The sequence below is a fragment of the Drosophila navojoa genome, chromosome X (genome assembly GCF_054131105.1).
Source record: "Drosophila navojoa isolate 15081-1374.11 chromosome X, UAZ_NAV_1.0, whole genome shotgun sequence".
NCBI classification, from domain to species: Eukaryota; Metazoa; Arthropoda; class Insecta; order Diptera; family Drosophilidae; genus Drosophila; species Drosophila navojoa.
In genome coordinates, this window is record NC_142895.1 from 30,445,179 (window position 1) to 30,465,068 (window position 19,890).

At 42.1% G+C, this 19,890-nt stretch overlaps 1 protein-coding gene across 1 annotated transcript; it reads right to left on the bottom strand.

Moving 5' to 3' along the window:
• Positions 1–16,498: 16,498 nt before the first annotated feature.
• LOC108655548 (uncharacterized) lies at positions 16,499–17,627 on the bottom strand. Its single transcript, XM_018107315.3, has one exon. The coding sequence runs from the start codon at positions 17,521–17,523 to the stop codon at positions 16,708–16,710; it is 816 nt and encodes a 271-aa protein (XP_017962804.1). The 5' UTR covers positions 17,524–17,627; the 3' UTR covers positions 16,499–16,707.
• Between the last annotated feature and the right edge of the window lie 2,263 nt (positions 17,628–19,890).

Below are 19,890 nucleotides of genomic sequence, written 5' to 3' on the forward strand. Positions count from 1 at the left end.
CCATCCGCTACTCTCATAACAAGAATCTTATTTTTGCATTTCATTTTAATTACTATTGTTGACAGTAGGCGGTAGCGCTGTCGGCAAAGGCGCGCCGGCTAAATTTGTTTTTGTTATTTTGACAAACATGGCTAGGGTGCGAGTTCAAATCCCGCGGAAAACTCTTTTTTGTAAATTGCAAATTTTGTTATTTTAGCTTCTTTTATATTTTTTAAATATTTAAATTTTATTTTTAAATTTTATAAAAATGTTTCCTTCCGTGTTATCAATGCCTATTAAGCCTATTTGTATATACATGTACATACATAGATAGCTCAAGCATATAAATGTCGCAATTTGATACTACAAATGCCGATTGCCACGCCCCTAGTGGCCGTAGACACCTCATTTTTGGACAGTTCTTAGAAAGAGCTAACGGTAACGTAAATGCAAAATTTGAATGCTTACGCTCAAAAAATGTGAAAATTACAGGGTATTTTTCGATATGCCACGCCCCCAAAGAGGCGTGACAATTATTTTTGGGGCATCGATAGAGGAGGTTACCAGTAACTCAACTATCCAAATTTGAAGCTTCTAGCTCTTAAACTGTAGGAGATATAAAGTTTTGCGGTTTGCCACGCCCCCTTTGGGCGGACATATATCCACCATAGCTTGTTGGACTTGGGTGGTCAACTCGCGTATATATACCAAATTACAAGTCTCTAGCATCAATAGTGCCTAAAATATAGCCAAATTTGAAAAATTACTATATCTTCAGGTCCGATTTGCCACGCCCACAGTAGGCGTAGACATAAAATTTTTCCATCAGTCATTATAGAATTATAGCATTAGCTCACGTGCGAAATTTCAACGTTCTAGCTTTAGAACTTTAGGAGATACAGTTTTATCTGATTTGCCACGCCCCCAATGGGCGTAGATATATCCACCATAGCTTTTTGGACTTGGGGGGTCAACGCGGATCTACATACCAAATTTCAACTTTCTAGCTCTTCAACTAACATGATTTCTGGTATATCGGAAAATGCATTTTCCGATTTGCCCCGCCCCTAGTGGGCGGATCGGGAAAATTTTAACACTTTATAAATCGGAGCTATACACGAGTATGTGTTCCAAATTTCAAGTCTCTAGCTTCAATAGCGGCGAAATGAACTGCGTTCATACGGACAGACGGACAGACGGACGGACGGACGGACGGACAGACGGACGGACAGCAAGACGGACATTGCACAAAACCAATATACTAAGTCACTTCGTGAATGAGTATAAAAAAAAACAAAAAATTCAACAAAATAAAAATAAAATAAATAAATAAAAATAAAACAAAACGACAATTGCAACAACAACTCAAAGGGAGAAACCATTTAAGCGCTGTGTCAGCGCAAGAAATGATTTTTTAAGAACAGCGTCAAGAAAAGCAGCAACTGCAGCAAAAGAAGACCGGGGAAGCGGATGGAGTAGGGCAAAGAGGGCTGAGAACGAAGAACTGAGAGTAGAGATGAGGCTGGAGGCTGGTGGATAGTCACAATAACGACCAAATATCCATCAGCAATAACGACAGCCTCAACCCTCAGCCCTAAGCAAGGGCCGCCCGGGGCCTTCAGTAGCACCGACGGAAGCACCGAAAAACGCATTAGCCGAAAAAAAGAAACTGAAAAAGTGAACAGAAAATAAGAGCAAAATGAAAAGAGAAGGAAAGAAAGAGCGTGCTCTTCAAATGCAAAAAAAAAAGATGACGCGTACGATAAAAGGAAACAGCTGAATGAAGCATTGCAAAGCGGAGCAGAGCAGAGATGATCAGAAAGAAGCGAATGCCAAATACAGCGCCAAAGGGTTCGGCATACAAAAAGCGAACGAAAAACCTTAAAATAAATGATTTTATCAGTGATTCGCAGTGCCAAATGAAAATCGCAAAATCAGCAGAAGAACAAATATTAAATGAATTGCTATAACTTCTGCAACAGCATGTATATTCGTGTGTGTGTGTGTGTGTGTTTTTTTTTTATATTCGTCTATTAACAGTTTTTTATACCACCGCCCTTTAGCTGAGCTATTCCACTTTCTTTGCCATCGTGCAATGCTGTTCGCCCTGATAGCGTTGGGTCGCACAGGCGCGTGCGAATTTCGCTCCACGGCTTCGGCGACCAAGTACTCCAGTGGTACCATACCAGCTATGACGAGCGCCGCGTCATCGGAGATAGTCCTGAAAGCGCAGCTGACTCTGATTGCGCTCAGTCTGTAGATCGCGCAAATGCCCCGGCTGTAGCTCGGCGTTGCCATCGCTCTTGCCCATATGGGCGCAGCATAGAGGATGACGGACCTAATGACGCTCATTAGAAGGAGACGTCGTTGCTGTTTAGGTCCCCGCGTGTTAAGCATAATTCTCGAGAGAGCCCCAGTCAACCAGCTTCGTATGCGATTGATACTTTCGCTGCACATATCCTCTGTATCTTTGAGCTCCTTTCCTACGGCTACGAAAGCTACATCATCAGCAAAGCCAATGGTGTGCGCACCTGTTGGTAGTTCCAAGCACAGTACGCCGTCGTACATGATATTCCATAGGAGAGGCCCCAGCACTGAGCCTTGGGGTACTCCAGCTGACACTGTATGAGTTTAGGGACCCTCACTCGTATTGTATACCAGTGTTCTTCCTCTGAAGTAACTCTTTATTGTTTCTTTAAGATATTTAGGGATATTATATTGCGACAGCGCATTCAGTATCATATCCCAACTAGCTGTATTGAAGGCATTCTTTACGTCCAGGGTCGCAATAATGCAGTATTGCTTCGTCCCATGCTTCCATCTTGTGCCATGGATGGCGGAGGTGGCCAGACCAACAACTTTGTTTAGCGCATCCGTTGTTGACCGGGCCTTCCGGAATCCAAATTGGTTTGGTGACAGGCCTCCGGCGCTAGTATTCGCAGTCTCCAGTCTGGAGCAGATCAATTTCTCAAACACCTTTCCCATGGTGTCTAAAAGACAGATCGGTCTGTATGAAGATGGCTCATCTGGTGGTTTGCCAGCCTTGGGTAGCAACACCAGGTTCTGGGCTTTCCATTTTGCCGGGAACGTCTCTTGTATTAGACATTCGTTGAATAATTCAGCGCGTGTGTGTGTGTGTGTGTGTGTGTGTGCAATCAAACAACGAAACTTGTTCCAATTGATGAAATCATATTTTTATAATGAAGGAACCCCGTTTCACTGACTGACTGGCCGTGTGTAGTCAGTCGCCATCCTAGAGGCGAATAGTCATTGATATCTATCTAACAGGCTGAGTTTATTGATGAAAAAAAAAACCGTTTTATGAATTCACAGCTCGGTTGACTGGCTGTGCATAGCATGAGCTGATATAGACCAATTGCACAATGAGGCAATAACTATGTTGTTAGGCACCACTATCAGTGTTAAAGCGTTCAATAAAACAACTCCACATTTGACGAATTGAAGGACAACAAGTAAGAAAGCTCTAGTCGAGACTGGTCGACTACGAGATCCCCTGAACCCTACAAGCAACTGATTTTTCAATAATAATTAGCACACGCACACGCACTCATACAAACAAATACACGCACACACACACGCATGCAAACAAACACACGCGCACACACACCCACATATACAGGCGATTGCGCTTGGGCTGCGCTGCAGTGTTGGCAATATAATGAGAAATTATTTGCTGAATAAATTAATTTCTAGACGTACGATCGTAATGAAACTTTCAGAACGTAATCATAATGTTTAAATGTGCGTGTATACCGAAGCACAAGTTTCTAGTATTTGATATATACGAGGGGGTGGATTTAGGATTTAGCTTTAAAGATGTAGGAGATGTAATTTTTTAAGTGATCTTCGATAAGGTTTTTTATAGATAACAAAATATCGGAATGAGTTATCGTTTTTTAGTGATAAACTCGATATGCGCGCTGTATATACGGACATTTTTAAAAAAAGTTGTCTTATATCTTCTGAAATCGACTTCTGCCTGTTACATACATTTCAACAAAACCATTATACCCTGATTTCCCATTTTCAATGGGTTCAGGGTATAAAAACTCAGCTTTATTGCTTAAAATAGGAGCTCTTATATACCTAACAGAGACTCTTAAAACTACTTCCAGTCTCTAGAAGGTGACTGTTTTTTAGTTCGCGAGCAAGTTATCGAGTATTGTCTAAATATTTATGTATATGACATTTTCATGCTTGAACAATCTAAACTAAACAATCTAGACTAAAGCATTGACTGATTGATCAACTAAGAGAGAGAGAGAGAGAGAGAGAGAGAGAGAGAGAGAGAGAGAGAGAGAGAGAGAGAGAGAGAGAGATTTGAAAATGACAAACCTCTGTAATAATGTGAATAATGAAATCAATAATAAATAGAAAATTAAGTGTGAAATGAAATAGTTCATTAAAGCAGTTGCATTTGAAAGAGCTGAACTCAGTTGAGTTCGGATTCGGATGCTCACACTTCAGCTTTCATTTCTAGCAAAAAATGCTGGACGAAATGGAGGACAAGGATTACGAGGGCTAAGCTCAGACACACTCAAACACACACTAAGTATACACAAGTAGCTTTTATTGAGATGGAGTTGGATCTAAATGCAGACGAGGCGGAATCCCAGGCTCAACTCAACTCAATGACATTATGATGGTCGCCTCCTGTGTGTGTGTCAGAGAAGGTGCTGCAGCTGCCAGTGTTCAGTGTTCAGATATACCGAATTTCACAGCGGAAATGACCAAAGCAGAGTCTGACTGAAGGGGGACGGCAGCTGCCCAATTGCCAAACACACACCAGCCACGACGATATTCACATCGTTTTTTGGCTTTGGTTTACAGCGAGCGATGAAATGAAGTGAATTCGAGTTCTATTACGAGACACACACTCTGCCAAACACACACCAACCCACACATAAACGAAAACACACACGCACACACTTACAGTTGAACGAGCGCGCGTCTCGCATACATTTGCCACATCAGCAAATGATGTGAAAATGTCATTTCCAGGCAATGGACCAGTGCGGGACACAGAAGGTGGAAGTCCAGCCGCACTTTGAGTTCAAATTGGAGCCCAGCTGAGCTGTCGATGTGCGGCTGCTTTTGGTTATCAAATCGTTTACACATACACCGACACACCCACCCACGCACACACACAGAGTAAGAGAGAGTGTGAGAGAGAGAGAGAGAGAGACACACACGTAACTATGGTCATGCAGTAAATTTGCGGCTAGCGACGAGCAAAAGGCGCACAAAGTACAAAACTAATGATGGGTGAAGGCCAGATGGGGGCGAAAGGGGCCAAACGGCAAGCAGCGACAATTGAGCTTATCAAATTGCCCATGCATGTCACAATGTGTGTGTGTATGTGTGTGGGTGTGTGTTTTAGGGCATGTGGTGAGGACAAATCAAATTTAATTGAAGCGTTTGCCGACTCGCAAAACACGTCGAAAACAAATGGAATATAATGCGGCATATCAAGCTTTGCCCAATCCAATGATACCCTACAAATGTGCAATTTAATGTCTTAATTTGTATATATGTAGATATGCCTGCTCTAAGTTGCTTACATAACTAATGTACGTCTTGTCGAGTCTGACTGGAATAACTGGCTCAAATCCTTCGAAATGTAGGCGAACCTGCCGTAGTTCATTTAGTCAGAAAAAGTCTGTGAAATGATTTAATATGAGGACTTTCATTCCTTCAGATTAATAATGGCTCAAGTGATTTGCTCCTTAGTATATAAAGGTCAGAGACTTCATGCAATGCTTCGTAGAGGGTACATAATGAATAAAACTGTTGCCTACTTTTGTGGGCGATTGCTTCGGGGCTAAAGTTGTGTAAGTGCTGCCATTTAAGCACATAAAAACAGCAATTTATGGCCAAGAATATGCCACGAGAACGGAGCTGAGTACATCAATTGGCTTACGAGTCACCGAAATGCTGCTAATTATACAAACAAAACAGACCCTAAAAAAACAAACACTCGAGCGGCGACTTCTATGTTGAGTCTGGCACTGCTGGATAAATGTTTGATTCACTGTGCAAAGTAACGAATTGGAAATGAAAACGACGGCAAAGGCCGCATTAGTTGCCTATGACTTTTATGCCTTCCTTTCCTCCACATGGATATGTGTTTCGAGAGAGACAAAAGAGAGAGGGGGAGTGAAATAGAAGGAGAGGGAAGGGTTTATAGACTTGTTTTTGCCTTCTCTTCTTTTAGAATTGTTTCTTTGTTGTAGTATTCAGCTAATCGCTTCTCGCTTCTCGCTTCCCACTTTTCGCTGTTCGCTTCTTTCTTTCCCAGCCATACTCAGACCCTCATCTGCTCCATGCAGTCCATTGACCCAGCACATTAAGTGAATGTGTTTGTGTGTGTGTGTCCGTCCAGTCTTCTCTTCGCTGTTTGGCTGAACAATTAGTTTGTCGATTTAGTTGATTTCTTCTTTAGTTTAGTTTTTCAACGATTTTGCGGACAAACGAGCTGGGAGCAACAGCAAATCCTCAGTTAAGCATCGGGTGTTTATTTCATTTAGTTGCCCTGATCGATGTTCGATTGCTTTCGCGGTACCCAAAAGATTCACTCTAAATCCATTACATGCCCATAGACTCCTGCATATTTCCATCTGCAAATTTTTCAGGCTTCAAGTGCAAACTTTGATCTACTAAAAGATATTTGAGCATGATTAACATAAAAATTGATTGATTGATTGACGTACGGACTCAACAGAAGCCCGATTCAATATATATTAAATGCAAAGTAGCTGCAAAATAATGTCTAAAATATAACAAAATGTTTAGGGTAAATAATCTTAAACTATTATTATGATTTCTCAATATGTGTATAGAAATATATGAAATATATATAAAGATGTAATACTTATAGAATAGTAACATAGCAATATTAGATTTTTTTTTAGTTTATGTACATATTCCAGCTTCTCTAGGAAACGAAATTTTATAGGCGAAAGAAAAACTATGGAAGGAACAATAATGTAATACAACCGAAATATTTTTCAATTTAGAAAAAGCCATTTTGTTGCCTCCATTGAAACGCTTGGATTTAAGTTTTGTGGTCCGTTTCGGAAAATAAAAGCAAGCTACCATCCTACTAGCTGAAACTAGTACACACACACGTACGTGCGCACACATACAGCGAAACATGCACACTCACGACTAGCAAATTATTTCCAACTATATTACTCATACGTCATGTTGGCTCAGTTATGTACTTTGCAGAGCTAGGGCTTCAGCTGCAAATGGCCAATGACTAATTGAAGCTAGCACTTGGGGCCGCTAGCACTTGGGGCCGCATCTTTTTATTCAGATTGGATGGATTTTTGTAATACTTCCAGAATTGTTCACAAAGAGCACCTTATAGATTGATATATAAAGGAAGAGGGAGAGAAATAGCGACAGAGAGAGAGAGAGAGAAAGAGAGAGAGGGAGAGATCGAAATAAAGTGAAGAAGAAGAAGTGAATGATACAGAGGGAAAGAAAGAGTGCAAAAGAAAGAGAGAGAATGATGGATAACAAGAGCGAGAGAACGAAACGCAGAGACTAAGAGACAGAAAGAGAGGCAGAGTGGGAGATAGAGAGTTAGAGAAATAAAAGAGAGAATGAGAGAGAAAAAGGATAAGAAGAGAGGGAGAGCCAGAGAGAGAGAGGGCAACGTGACATAGAAGGAAACAGAGAGAGGAAGCGAGTGAGCGCAAGAGAGAGGAATTGCAACGATTTATTTCAATTGCATTCTGCTGTAAAATAAAAGTTAACATCGTTTGATTTGCAACGCTTCAACGCTTTGTTTTAAATTTGGTGCAGGGAAAGCCAACATTTTAAATGAATATGTACATACATACCAAGCTCTTATAAGTTGTAATTAGAATATTTTTAATCACCATTGTCTCTGAAGTGGCTTCAGTATCTATTAAGGGCGATGAGTGCAAGTAGAGTCTGCTGTAGTTTTCATTTGCTCTCGTTTCGTTTATCAATGTTTTGTCTTATGTTAGAGATTTATATCTGGGGTCAGTCGAGGTGGGGTTTTTTGTTGGCATCAGATTTTGCCTTCAATTTGAAATGAAACCGGGCAACGAACGAGCAATGGGCAACGGGTAAAAGTCAAACGGCACATGGAAAAGTACAAGAGAGATTTGTAAATGGCATCAGACAACTTTCATTTGAAGCAAAGTTGCAGATGCGTTTTCATTATGTGCGGCCCAGGGCGGGAGCTTGGCAAAAGCGACTTGGTCCAACTTGATTTGCATTCGTGTCCTGCATGTCGTGTCATGTTTGTACTTTTTGTCAGCTTAGATTACGCGCAAGGACTGGGACTCGAATGGGGACTGGGACTGGGCCAAGAACAGAGCAACAAATGATGCGTAAGAAATGTTTTAATAAACATGGCCAAGCCTTTTTTCGTTTTTCTTTTTATTTTTTTTTTGCGTTTGGGCCCAACGCGTCATTTTGATTTCCGGACCGTTTGGTTTGCGCTCAGACCGCATAGATCGGATCAGCCTAAGTCTTTAACTTGCAGTTGCTGAAAAAGTATTTTGGTTTTAAGGCTAATAAATATTTAAGGGAACAGCAACAGGAAGAGCCGCCGAGGCCATTGGGATGGAAAGGATGAGGTAAAAAAACGAAAGCGAAAATAAAAAGAGTCGAAGGAAAACAGGGAATGGCAACTGCAGCAAAATATGTGCAGTCGGAAATAAACGAGCGAGCAAACGAGTTGAGTAAATCAAGCCGCACTTCCGCTTCAAGCTTCACTTGAACACATACAAATACATAGGCAGACACACACATACACATTCACAGTTGCTGCCGCTGTAAAATTTTCTATTGCCTCCTTTTCGGCGCTCAGCTTACTGGGCAAATGAAGCCACAGCCCGGGCACCAGCAGCTGCTGCCCCAGCGTCTCGCTGCCTTCTGTTGTTTACTGTCTGGCAGGCCTTCTAACTGAATGAAAGCCTTGGCGCGTTGACTGATTTCGAATGGATTTTCATGTTTTGCATATGCGAGAGACACACAATCCCCATAGGTGCAAAATAGCGCACTTCAAGCGCCGAGGCATGTGCACATTTCTGTTCTGTTCTTTTGTACGTGTGTGTGTTTTATTTCTTTTTTTTTTTGCCAGTTTGTTGTGTTGTTGTTGTCCCTGTGTTGCCTTTGGATGTTTAGCCGCCTGGCATCACTGCTTCGTTGTTGCACTCGCAACAATGCAGCCACTACTGAGGTTTGCCATGCATACCCTGTAAATGCAAAAGAGATGTCACTGTGGATGTCTTCCTTTGAGTTTCTTTTATAGATATATCTGTATACATTGTATACATATATACTAGGGTATAATGTATACATATATAATCAATCGATTATTTAGTTAGAGGTTATCCATATACATGTATGTATACAATACTACTGTACTATGATTTTTCAATGTAATTGACATATCCTGCAATCTTTCAATGCATAGGGTATTCGAAAATCGTCCATTTGCTATGCTTGTCTCATTTTCACTCGTGCTGCCTGTGTTCGCTGTTCTTTCAGCAAAAATTGTATGCGGCAAAATACAAGACAAACAAACACAGAGCAGCAGCGGAGTTTGCCCGGTTTGCCGCTGCCTTGGCCCAAAGAGTTAGCCAACTGGGGGTCGGCGCATGGCGGACGGCGGACGGGGGATGGCAGACGGCAGACGGAAGAGGGCTGGGCTCACGAGTTGCTGGATGGAAGTCAGTGCAATCTTAACGATGCGCTTAAGCGGAAAACAACGTTTTGTTGTTGCTATTGTTGCCTCTGCTTCCATTGCTTCCACTGCAGCCACGGCTGCCATCGGTGCCTTTGGTGCCATTGGTGCCGCTGATGCCAGTGGCGCTGTCTTTGGAATTGTTTGCCGATTCTTGAAAAAATATTTTCACAGTTATTGTAGCCGCAGCGTGTGCAGACACTCGCCCCATATGTTCGTGTTTGGGTTTGTCTTTTGCTCTGCGGTTTATATTCGGCCTAGACAGAGACGGCGGCGACTTGCAGAAACAACTTAGACAGCTGCATACAAATCGTGGTTAGTTTAATGCCAGCCGATTGGCCATCGTCTTGGTTGCCGGCAATTGTACTTATATATATATATATATATATATATATATATATATATATATATATATATATATATATATATATATATAATATATATGTACGTGTATTCCTGAACAAACGAATCACACTCCCAAATCCATTTCGAATCGCAATCCCAAGCCAGGCAATGATTGCGCTCACGTTCACCTGCCTGTCTAGTCGTAGATTGTGTCGGCTTTCTGGCTTAAGACTTATTGAGGTGTTGAGCCGAACATTTTAGCCACATATTGACTTGCCCACCTGGGCTCTCATTGGGCAGCTTGACGTTCGCTCAACATAGCCCAAAAACAGCACTTATTTATATATATGCGTACATGTACTGCACAGGCAACAAAAATGAACTTGTCGCTTTTAGATGGGCATCTCTTTTCCATAATTCATTTCGTGTACATAATAATACTCAACAGGTGCGTGCCTGTTTTTACGCCGACCAGCTTCTGACTGGCAAGCACAATAAAGCTAACTGATATGTCACTCATTGATCAGTGAGCTGTTATGCCTATACAATTTATATCATAATTTAATCCATATTCACAGGGCAGAGGCATAGGCCATCAAGCGAAAAATATGAATTTAATTGGCAATCGATCGATTCACCCTGAAACCGGGGTTAGAGTCTTCAATTTCATGGCCAGTTTCTCAGTTTGTATACCCTGAACCTATGAGTGCGTCGATCTCAGACGATACAAAAGCTAGAGAGCTGAAATGTTATGTGCATACTCGTGTTACCATACGCAGTACGAGTTTGCTTCATATTTTCGATAAGTCATCCGATAAATTTTTTATCGAGAATAATCGAAAAATTGATTTGGTTTTTTTTTTTTTCAGCCTCATTTGAACACTTTAAGACCTGGAGAATTCAGATTTACAATTTGTAAAAACGCATTTCAAATAGTAGAGACTTCTGCTTTGGAATGTACATACATTTGAACATTATGATTACGTTCTGAAAGTTTCATTAAGATTGTACGTCTAGAAATTATTGAACAAATGAATTCTCCTAATATTGCCAACACTGCAGTACCGCCGAAGCGCAGTCGCTGCTTACTGCGCAGTTAGCAGAGCCCGTTTTAATACGTGCGTGCGGATGCGTTTCTATGAATAGAAGTGCAGAAAGATTAGAATATCAGATTGGAGGTTTCAGGGTATCTCCTAGTCGAGCAGTCTCGACTAGAGCCTTCTTACTTGTTCATTACTTCAAAACGACAAGTAATAAGAAAGCTCAGACTTTGAGTGCTCAACCAGAAGGTAGCCTGTAGTTATTTCACGATCTACATAGTAAATCCAAAGTGCCCATGTCTAACAGTATTCATATTATCTCAAAAACGAAATCAATTTATCGAAGGAATATAATAAACTCGCATTGCGTATGATATACATGAGTATACATGTCAAATTTAAACTCTCTAGATATAGGTATCTTGATCTCAGCATTCATGCGGACTGTATTATGTCAGCTCATCGCCCAAATCGATCAAAAAATCATATACTTTATGGGGCCTGTCACGTCTCCATCTGCCTGTTACTTATATTTCACGCCTGCTACCCTGATTTCCCATTTTGTTTGGGCTCAAAGCATACAAGCTTTGGGAATTACGAAAAAATGTATAATATGAAAATTAAACTAAATATAAAAGTTGAGAGCTCTAAACTGAATAATTATCATAATGTACGCTTTTTACAATTTATTTCAATAACTAACGTTAAATATAGTTTTTCGTGGCTTATATTGATCGAAATCCTGATGTGCTTTTGCTATAGGAGTCCTGGGAAAAAGTCGATATTGCCTCTATGGGGTCTTAAATTCACACTTCCAGACGAAAAGACGGGCAGAATTTTATTTGCATTTAATAAGTTGTTTTATACAAATTTGGAGTGTATTTTGTATATGCATATAAGAAAGCACCAGAAAGTTAGGTGATATACCCTAATCTAAATTTGCTGTGCTTCAGTTCGTCTATTGAACTGCCTGCTGTACGCTGTGGCTCACTCAGAAAGATTGACTGCTGTCAATCAATCAAGTGAAAAATTTAATCAGACTTCATTTGGAATGATGTCAGTCAAAGGTTATGATATATTCCAGCGAAGAATGCAAGTCATTTAATACATATGCACATACGTACATATAGTATTGTATAATACATAAAATATATCTGTATGTATATATGTATATTCAACATATGAATGTATTTGAATACTGGATGTATGGGCGCTTAGCGTGCCAAAATGAATTTCCAATTAGACCGCAACTGGAATGCAATTATTTTACATTCATGAATTGGTCAGTAACAATGTCAACATAATTAAACATGCTTTTGACTCGTGGTACAGACATACGCACTCACACACACACACCGAGTTGAATGCATACGAATAGGGCCATAGGCATTCACATAAACACTCATACAGTCAGGAGCTCATTCACACATTCGTGAAGTGCCCTTGACTGAGGGCAGTATGGAAATTGTTTTTGGCAAAGTGCACAATGCACTTGGCGACTGTCACATTGGAGATGATGTGTGCGCAAGAAGGGGGCTTTTTCTACTTGTTGTTCTACTCGCTCTCTTGTTGTTGCTATTTACATTTATATATATATACATATATGAATATGTATGAGTTGGGGTAGGCGCTGCCAAGGCCCGGCAGTGTGAGCAACAACAATAAAAATTGTCCTTAAATGAAAGAAAATGAGGACGATTGCAACAACTTTCCGGCAATTTTATGTATATATACAGTCAACACAGCACATGTGTGTATGTGTGTGTGTGTGTTAAAAACAATGTCATTTTGTTGCTGTTGCTGTTGCTGTGGCTTGGGTCAGCGCAGGCGGCAATAAAAATTTGTCCTGCGGTAAATGAAATGGATAGAAATTGCGATAGCGATAACCCACGAGCCTCAGACCCAAAAACTATCACAAACACACACATATTGTATACAAACACAATAAAGTTATAGCCGCTGCACACTGGGTCGAGGTTAACTTTTTTGGCCTTTCATTTTTTTGTTCTGTTTCATTTGGCTTGATTATGTTTGTCTTTTTTTTTTTTTACTTTTTTGTGTGTTCTTTGGGCTCTCTGCCTTTCGATTTCATATTGGTGGCAAGTTTTCTATTAGTTTTTTAATATCATAGTTTTTTCGGGCAAAGGAAACAAGTTGATCTGGGCGAATGAAGTGGGTCAATTGGCCAGATGCAGCTGTGCCTAATTAACAAAAGTCCTGCGATTGCCATAGCCAGTCCTAGCCAGAGACTGAGGTGGCTCGAGGTAGCAAAGGGAAAATTGTTTTCCCGTGAACTTTGACACGATTCTGTGCTGCGTTACGTTGGCATCGTTTCTGCATGCATGAAACTGTGCCAGGTAATTGCGTTCAATAAGCAGGTCGAATTGCGACACCGACACACACACACAGACGCACGCACGAGTGTCACTTGTGCTGCATAATTGGTATATCAATTGGGTAAAACTGGTTCTAGCTATATACACACTGCCACACGGAGATACATACACACAAAGACGCATACACACGGACAGACACACACTTACACAATCACACACACACATACACCTATACATATATGTTTAGTTACATCTAGTCTCCAACTGCTACTTCTACACCCTTAGCAGGAGCATGTCTCAGCTATTTGCCATTGCATGCATAATTAAGTTTCCTCCTATTTGCCAATTGGCCACTCACAAATCCCGTTGGCCACGTTTTTATACACATACACACATACACGGGTCTAAACGGATTCATCGCCTCGGCACTGGCAATTGGTTTCAGTCAGCAACGGCGACCACAAAAATTTGAGAATTGTCGAATGCTTAATTTATGCAAGACTCGAAATGAAATCGTGCGAAAACCGAATTTGCACACCACGTAGTTTAAATGTGCAGCCAACAGCCAACAGCCAACGGCCAAGGGGCAACGGGCAACGGCCATTGGAAATGCTCTATGAATGGGACCATTGCTATTGCTATTGCTAGCCACGGCACACGGTCATCATCGGGATTGCTCAGCCAGGCGAGAGGTGGCCAGAAGCCAGCAACAAATTCTATGCTGTTTGATAACATTGGTTTAACATATACGCAATATGACATATACGCAACGTGCTCACTTCCCACACTCCTATTACGTAAGCCTGGTCAGCGAGCTGTCCATGCTCTTCGTTCCATGCGTTTCCGTGAGTCACATTACATTGGATATCAGAAGCGAATTTGTAATGTTTTATGATTACGTAGTGGACAGATCATTGTCCATACGTAATATGGTTTGCACCATCCAGTGTTGGAAAACAGAGCAAAAAATTAAAGTTCGGCTCTAAGGCTAAATGTTAAATGGAACTGAAACCTTTAAATGGCGTTTCATAGTTTGGAATGGTAATATATTCTAGCTATAGCTATTAAACGTTAAAGTGTTTAGAGAAATTTCTCAATGGAATCACAGCTCTTCAGCCTGAACTAACTTAGTCCGAGCTCAGCCTACTAATCCAAAGCAATTTAATCAACTACAGCTAGCGCTTAAGCAATGATACATATATGTATGTACGCACGTACATACATATGTATATATATCGCTCTATTAGCGTAACTTTCAGCTAGCTATAACGGGTAATGAGATTGGATGGCATCCACACGCTTGCCCACTGATGAGGGCTTTCATCTACTCAACTTTATTGCTGAAGTTTGCAGTCCAATGCTATTTCAGACAGGCATCGACTGCTCTTACAATCGCACTTCCTTCTTCACTCCAGCTTTCCTACCCCTTTCTCCCTTGCACCCTATATTGCTCCTTTGCCCTCTCGCGGGCATCTTCTATGGCCCACTTGAAGGCAATCAAAGCATTTCTGGGCTAGAAGTGCTCTTGGTCGTTCCACTGTCTGTGCGCCATTGCCGCCGCCACTCGATTATAAGATTTGGAGCATAAATATTAGCACGGCGTTGCCGTTGTCGGGGCCGCAGTCATTTAAATGTTGCTGACGTTGGTACTAACCCTGGCATCAGCTGCTGTTGCTGCTGGTGGTGGTGGTGGTGGTGGTGTGGATGTTGGTGTCTGTGCTGCTGATTATGCCATGGCCCGAAAGCTGTCAACGCAGCGTCGTCGCCGAACATTTAACCCGTTGCCCCTTGTCGGGCGCACAATGAATTAAATGAATCTCAATTTCCGTTTGGTTTGCGGTTAAAAGCCGCAGTCGTCGTCGTCGTCCCCATCGTCGTTGCTAAGTTACCCCAAAATGCAAATTCTCCAACAGCAGAGAAAATGAAAACAAGCCTAAAAAATTCTCTAGAGCCAAAAACAACAAATACAAGCCGCATTCCATGGCGCGCTGCTTCAATTGCCAGCGCCTCCATTGCCATCGCCATCTCCAACTCCAACTCCAGCTCCAACGTATTCGTCTCCATTTCCATCTGCATTTGAAGTTGTTAGCCAGGCCGAAGGAAAAGCCGTAAATTGCAGCAAGATGCCCGTGCGCCAAGCTGCGATTTTGCAGCCAAAACTTTTGTCCCGGCAAAGCAGGCAAAGCGGCAAAAGTTTTAAACACACCACATCGCATTAGGCCAGGATAGGCCAGGGCAGGACTGGCGAGGCCAGGGCCATGTCACGGCAGTTGTCGGGGCCACTACCAGATCAGGCAGGAGCCATTCCGTTCCGTTAAGTTCGGTTCCAGTGCGAGTCAAGTCGTTGGGTCGACGGCTCGACGGTCGACGTCTGCAAAACTTTTGCGATTTGTTTGCGCGAAATAAACGCGACGCAGATAATTTGCGCAAAAGTTCCGTTGCTCCATTTTGCCTTCATATTACCACATTTTCATTCTGTGACTTAAGTCTGCTTCTTTGCATTGCCTCTCTCTCTCTCGCTCTCTCTCTCTCTCTCGCACCCTTATTATCTCTAGCTCATTCAGTGCTTCATCTTCTAAATATGTCAGACAGATCAGGAAATAATAAGCCAGTATTATCTCTAATATCACTAGGAACAGTAACAGTAGAAATATTATTATATGTTGCCTACCTACCTGATTTATATAACTATCTGGTTTTGTAAAGCTAACATATTGCTATTTGTTACAAATTTCTATTTTCTTCACTATCCATTAGAATAGAGAATTAGATTAGCTACATATGTCCATTCCTCTTCTGCTTCATTCTGTTTCAGTCTTACTACTCGTTCCTCGCTTCTGCCTGCTCGCTCATCGTCCCGTCTAGATTTTACTCGAAACTCACTACACGCTACTCGCTGATCCTTCCCTCTAGCTACTGGCTACTGGCTCCTCCAACTTTCTCTAATCGTTATTTGTAGCTACTCGCAACTCTCCACTCGCCAGTCGCTAGTTGGCAGCTCTCACCATTAGAAATTCGACAACTGATTTGTATTTCTCGACAATAGGCACATTTTTACATAAATTTTAATTTTCTTTCATGTGGACTACTCGGTTTTTTGCATTGGACAAACATTGGTTGGCAGAGTTATTGTGGAATCAACAGACGATTGTAGATATGTGACAGCTATCTTTTTAGGGATGACTATGTATTTTAAAACTAGACACAAAAAATTTTTACCGCGGTACACAGAGTTTACGTAGAGTCGCATAAAACATTAACAACTGATGTCCGGCAACTTTGAGGATCCGCATCGCCAAAAGTTCTTTGGTTTTAGCTTATCGTTGGGCTTGCCATCGACAGGGAAGCGCTTCTTGTGCTTCATCTTGAAGCTGTGTAGACGCTCAAATTCATCAGTGGAAATGAAGTCAATGATGGGCAATCGACTGCTCAGCGGCACTACAAGCTCCTCGTTCTTCTGGATCGGCCTGGGGGGCGGGGAACGCTTATAGCCAAAGGTGCCATATGCCTCTTTCTGAACGCCGCTGCCCAGGTGGGGCAGTAGACTCTGCGGCGGCGGCACTTTGCTCTGTTGCCCCTTAGTGTAGCCGCCATCAGCTCCAGCCGATATGCGAGCCGGCTTCTGGTGACGTGTTTTCTGTTTCGGCAGCTGCTGGTTATTGGCACTACTTGGCCGGCGCTTCTGTGCAGAGCTTAACAGCCGATTGGTGCGGTGCTCTGAATTCTTGACAATCACAATTGTCGCGTTGGTGGAGGACGGTTCCTTGGGCTGCTTGCGCTTCCCCACGCGCCCTTTGGCCTTTTGCTTGGACTTACCCTGAGGCGGAAGCAGTGGCTGCATTGCTTTACGCATCAAAAGAGATCGTCGCTTGAGCTTCAAATTGAGCGTCTGCGGTCGAAGCTTTGAGTTTACTTTGGACTTGGTTTGTTTTATGTCGGCTGCCTTGAACGAGGTTTTCGATCGGATCATCTGGCCTTTGGTCTTGGTCTTCGTTTTAGTCTTGCTCTTGGGTCTGTCTGTCAGTTCGGCGCGCTGTTTATCATGAATTGATTTTAGCTTTGTATTTGCCATGTTGTTCGTTTTAATTGTACTCCAAAATTTTGGTTATTTTTCTTTCTGATTCAAACAAGTCGACTTCGTTCAAACGTTTCAAATGACGCTGACAGGCAGCCTACTGCTACAATCATCTCGCTGCCACTTCCTGTCGGGGCCAATGACTGGACCGACTGGACTGACTGACTGGTTGACTGGCTGGCTCACTGACTGACTGTCTTGGCATATGAACTTGAACACGTTTTGGCATACGCCGCTGCCGCTGCCCTTTAGCCAAGCAACCAAGCAGCCAGCAGCCAAGCAGCTCAGCAGCTGAACAACCCTTCTGGATTCACTCATCCGCTTCCTTTCACCTTTTGACTTGGTGAGGTTACAAGTTCAAATGTTACAACAACTGCACGGCCGATGGACCTCTTACCCCTTGGCTAAACTATATATATATATATATATGTATAGATTTTTCGCTTTAGCCGGCTGCTGCTTGATTTTGTCTTCCTGTTGTTTGTCAGGACCTTTGCTTTATGCGCTTGTTTGTTTTACTTTTGCCTTTGCTGTCGTCTTCTGATGTTGCCTGCTTGCACTTGACTGCCACTTCACTCCCTATGCCCATTCTATATTCCCACCCTCCTTTCCCCATTCCATCGTTTCTCCAGTTCTCCACCTCCTCTGCTCTGTTAGGCGACTTCAAATAAACTTCCGTTTGCTTTCTTAGATTTTTTTCTGGCGGACTAGCATATTTGCATATGTTCGTTCCTTGCGCTCATATTTGCGTGTGTATTTGGAAAGACCTCTTACATCTCACAAACACAGCTACCCAACAGCTAGGGCCTTCTGCTCCGGCTCCAACTCCCGTTTCTGCTTCGCTTTTCACAGTTGACTGCGTTGTACGTTCTGCCACGTTGCGTATACGCAACGCGTGGCAGCTTCATTTAAATTCATTTGCCCAATTTCATTGCATACTTTGCGGCGGCAGCTGCCGTTCTATTGATTTTTCTGCGGCCCAACCTCATCGTCGTCAACTGCAGCTTTAACTTAGGCAACAACAACAGCACAATAGCAACAAATACCGCAATCGCAACAAATACAACAACAACGACAAAGCTAACGACTCATTAATAAAGCACACACATAAATTTCTAAAGAAATTTTGTTGCCTACTTTAGTGCGTTGCTTGAGTTGTTCCCCTAGCCATTTCAACTTTCTCCTCCCTCTCTCTACCTCATCCACTTCTTCGCCCTGACATTGTGCTTTTTGTTCGAGTGTATGCGTTTGGCTGGCGGAACTTTTGGTTAGGTTTCAGTTTTCTTATGTCGTTACCGTCGCTCCATTTTAGTGTCAAGTGTTGCGTATCATATAATGTGACACACTCCCCCCCCACACACACACATACACACGCTGATATGTGGAGAACACATACAGGGAGTGACAGCAACACATGTTTGTGCTTGCATGCTAATTTGCTGCGCTCAGCAGTTGGACGTAATGACGCAATCTGATATTCGGAACACAAAACAATAAAACAGACCAAAAAAATATTTGTATGTTTAGATAAATATGTTTGACATAAAATATAAGTAGTAGACTGCTCTAGGCGGAAGTGCACAATTGGTAGATATCGCCACAATAGAGAGTCTCATCGCATCCTGTGGATCATGGCGAAATATAAATGTTTTCCGTGGAATCAGCCATCTCGTTCCAGCCTCCTTCAGCCAGTTGAAAGCATGCACAAATTTAATATACTCTTAGGTCTGGTTAGCCAGAGAGTTAAGCAAATAAAGTATATAGACTATGTTCTCTTTACCCATGCTCTCATATATTTGCTAGAAATAATTTATTATTATTAATAGTTGAATATACTGTAAAGATTAGATTTTTACATTTTGAAGAAGTTGATTTGGGTTTGTCAACTTGAGATAGCTTGGTAAAGTCATTCACCTTTGTTTATATTCATATTGAAAATATTTGTATCGTAAATATTAAAATTTTCTAAGGGTGATTAGGGTTGTCAAGGGTATTTGCTAGTTCGTGGTGGTAGTTGGCAGGGGAGCAAGGCATTGAGAAAGCAACTGGCGGGCTTTACTCAACGGCGGCGGGAATACACAGACACACACGACAAACAAATACAGACAGACGGACATGCAGCACACACATACATCAGAAAATGAACATTTATGTATCACATGCGAACACACACAGCCACTCGCAGTCCATACAAATGAGCTGCGGTTTCCGTAGAGTCGCTCTAATATATTGCCTGGCTCGAGGACATAAACTTAAGCGTATGCGGGGAATGCAAAGTTCCAAAATTGTGACCGCTAAAGTGATGAAGTGAGTCTTATTCTATATTTCCTGTCCAGTGCGCGAAGAGCATATTAGTTCAAGGCG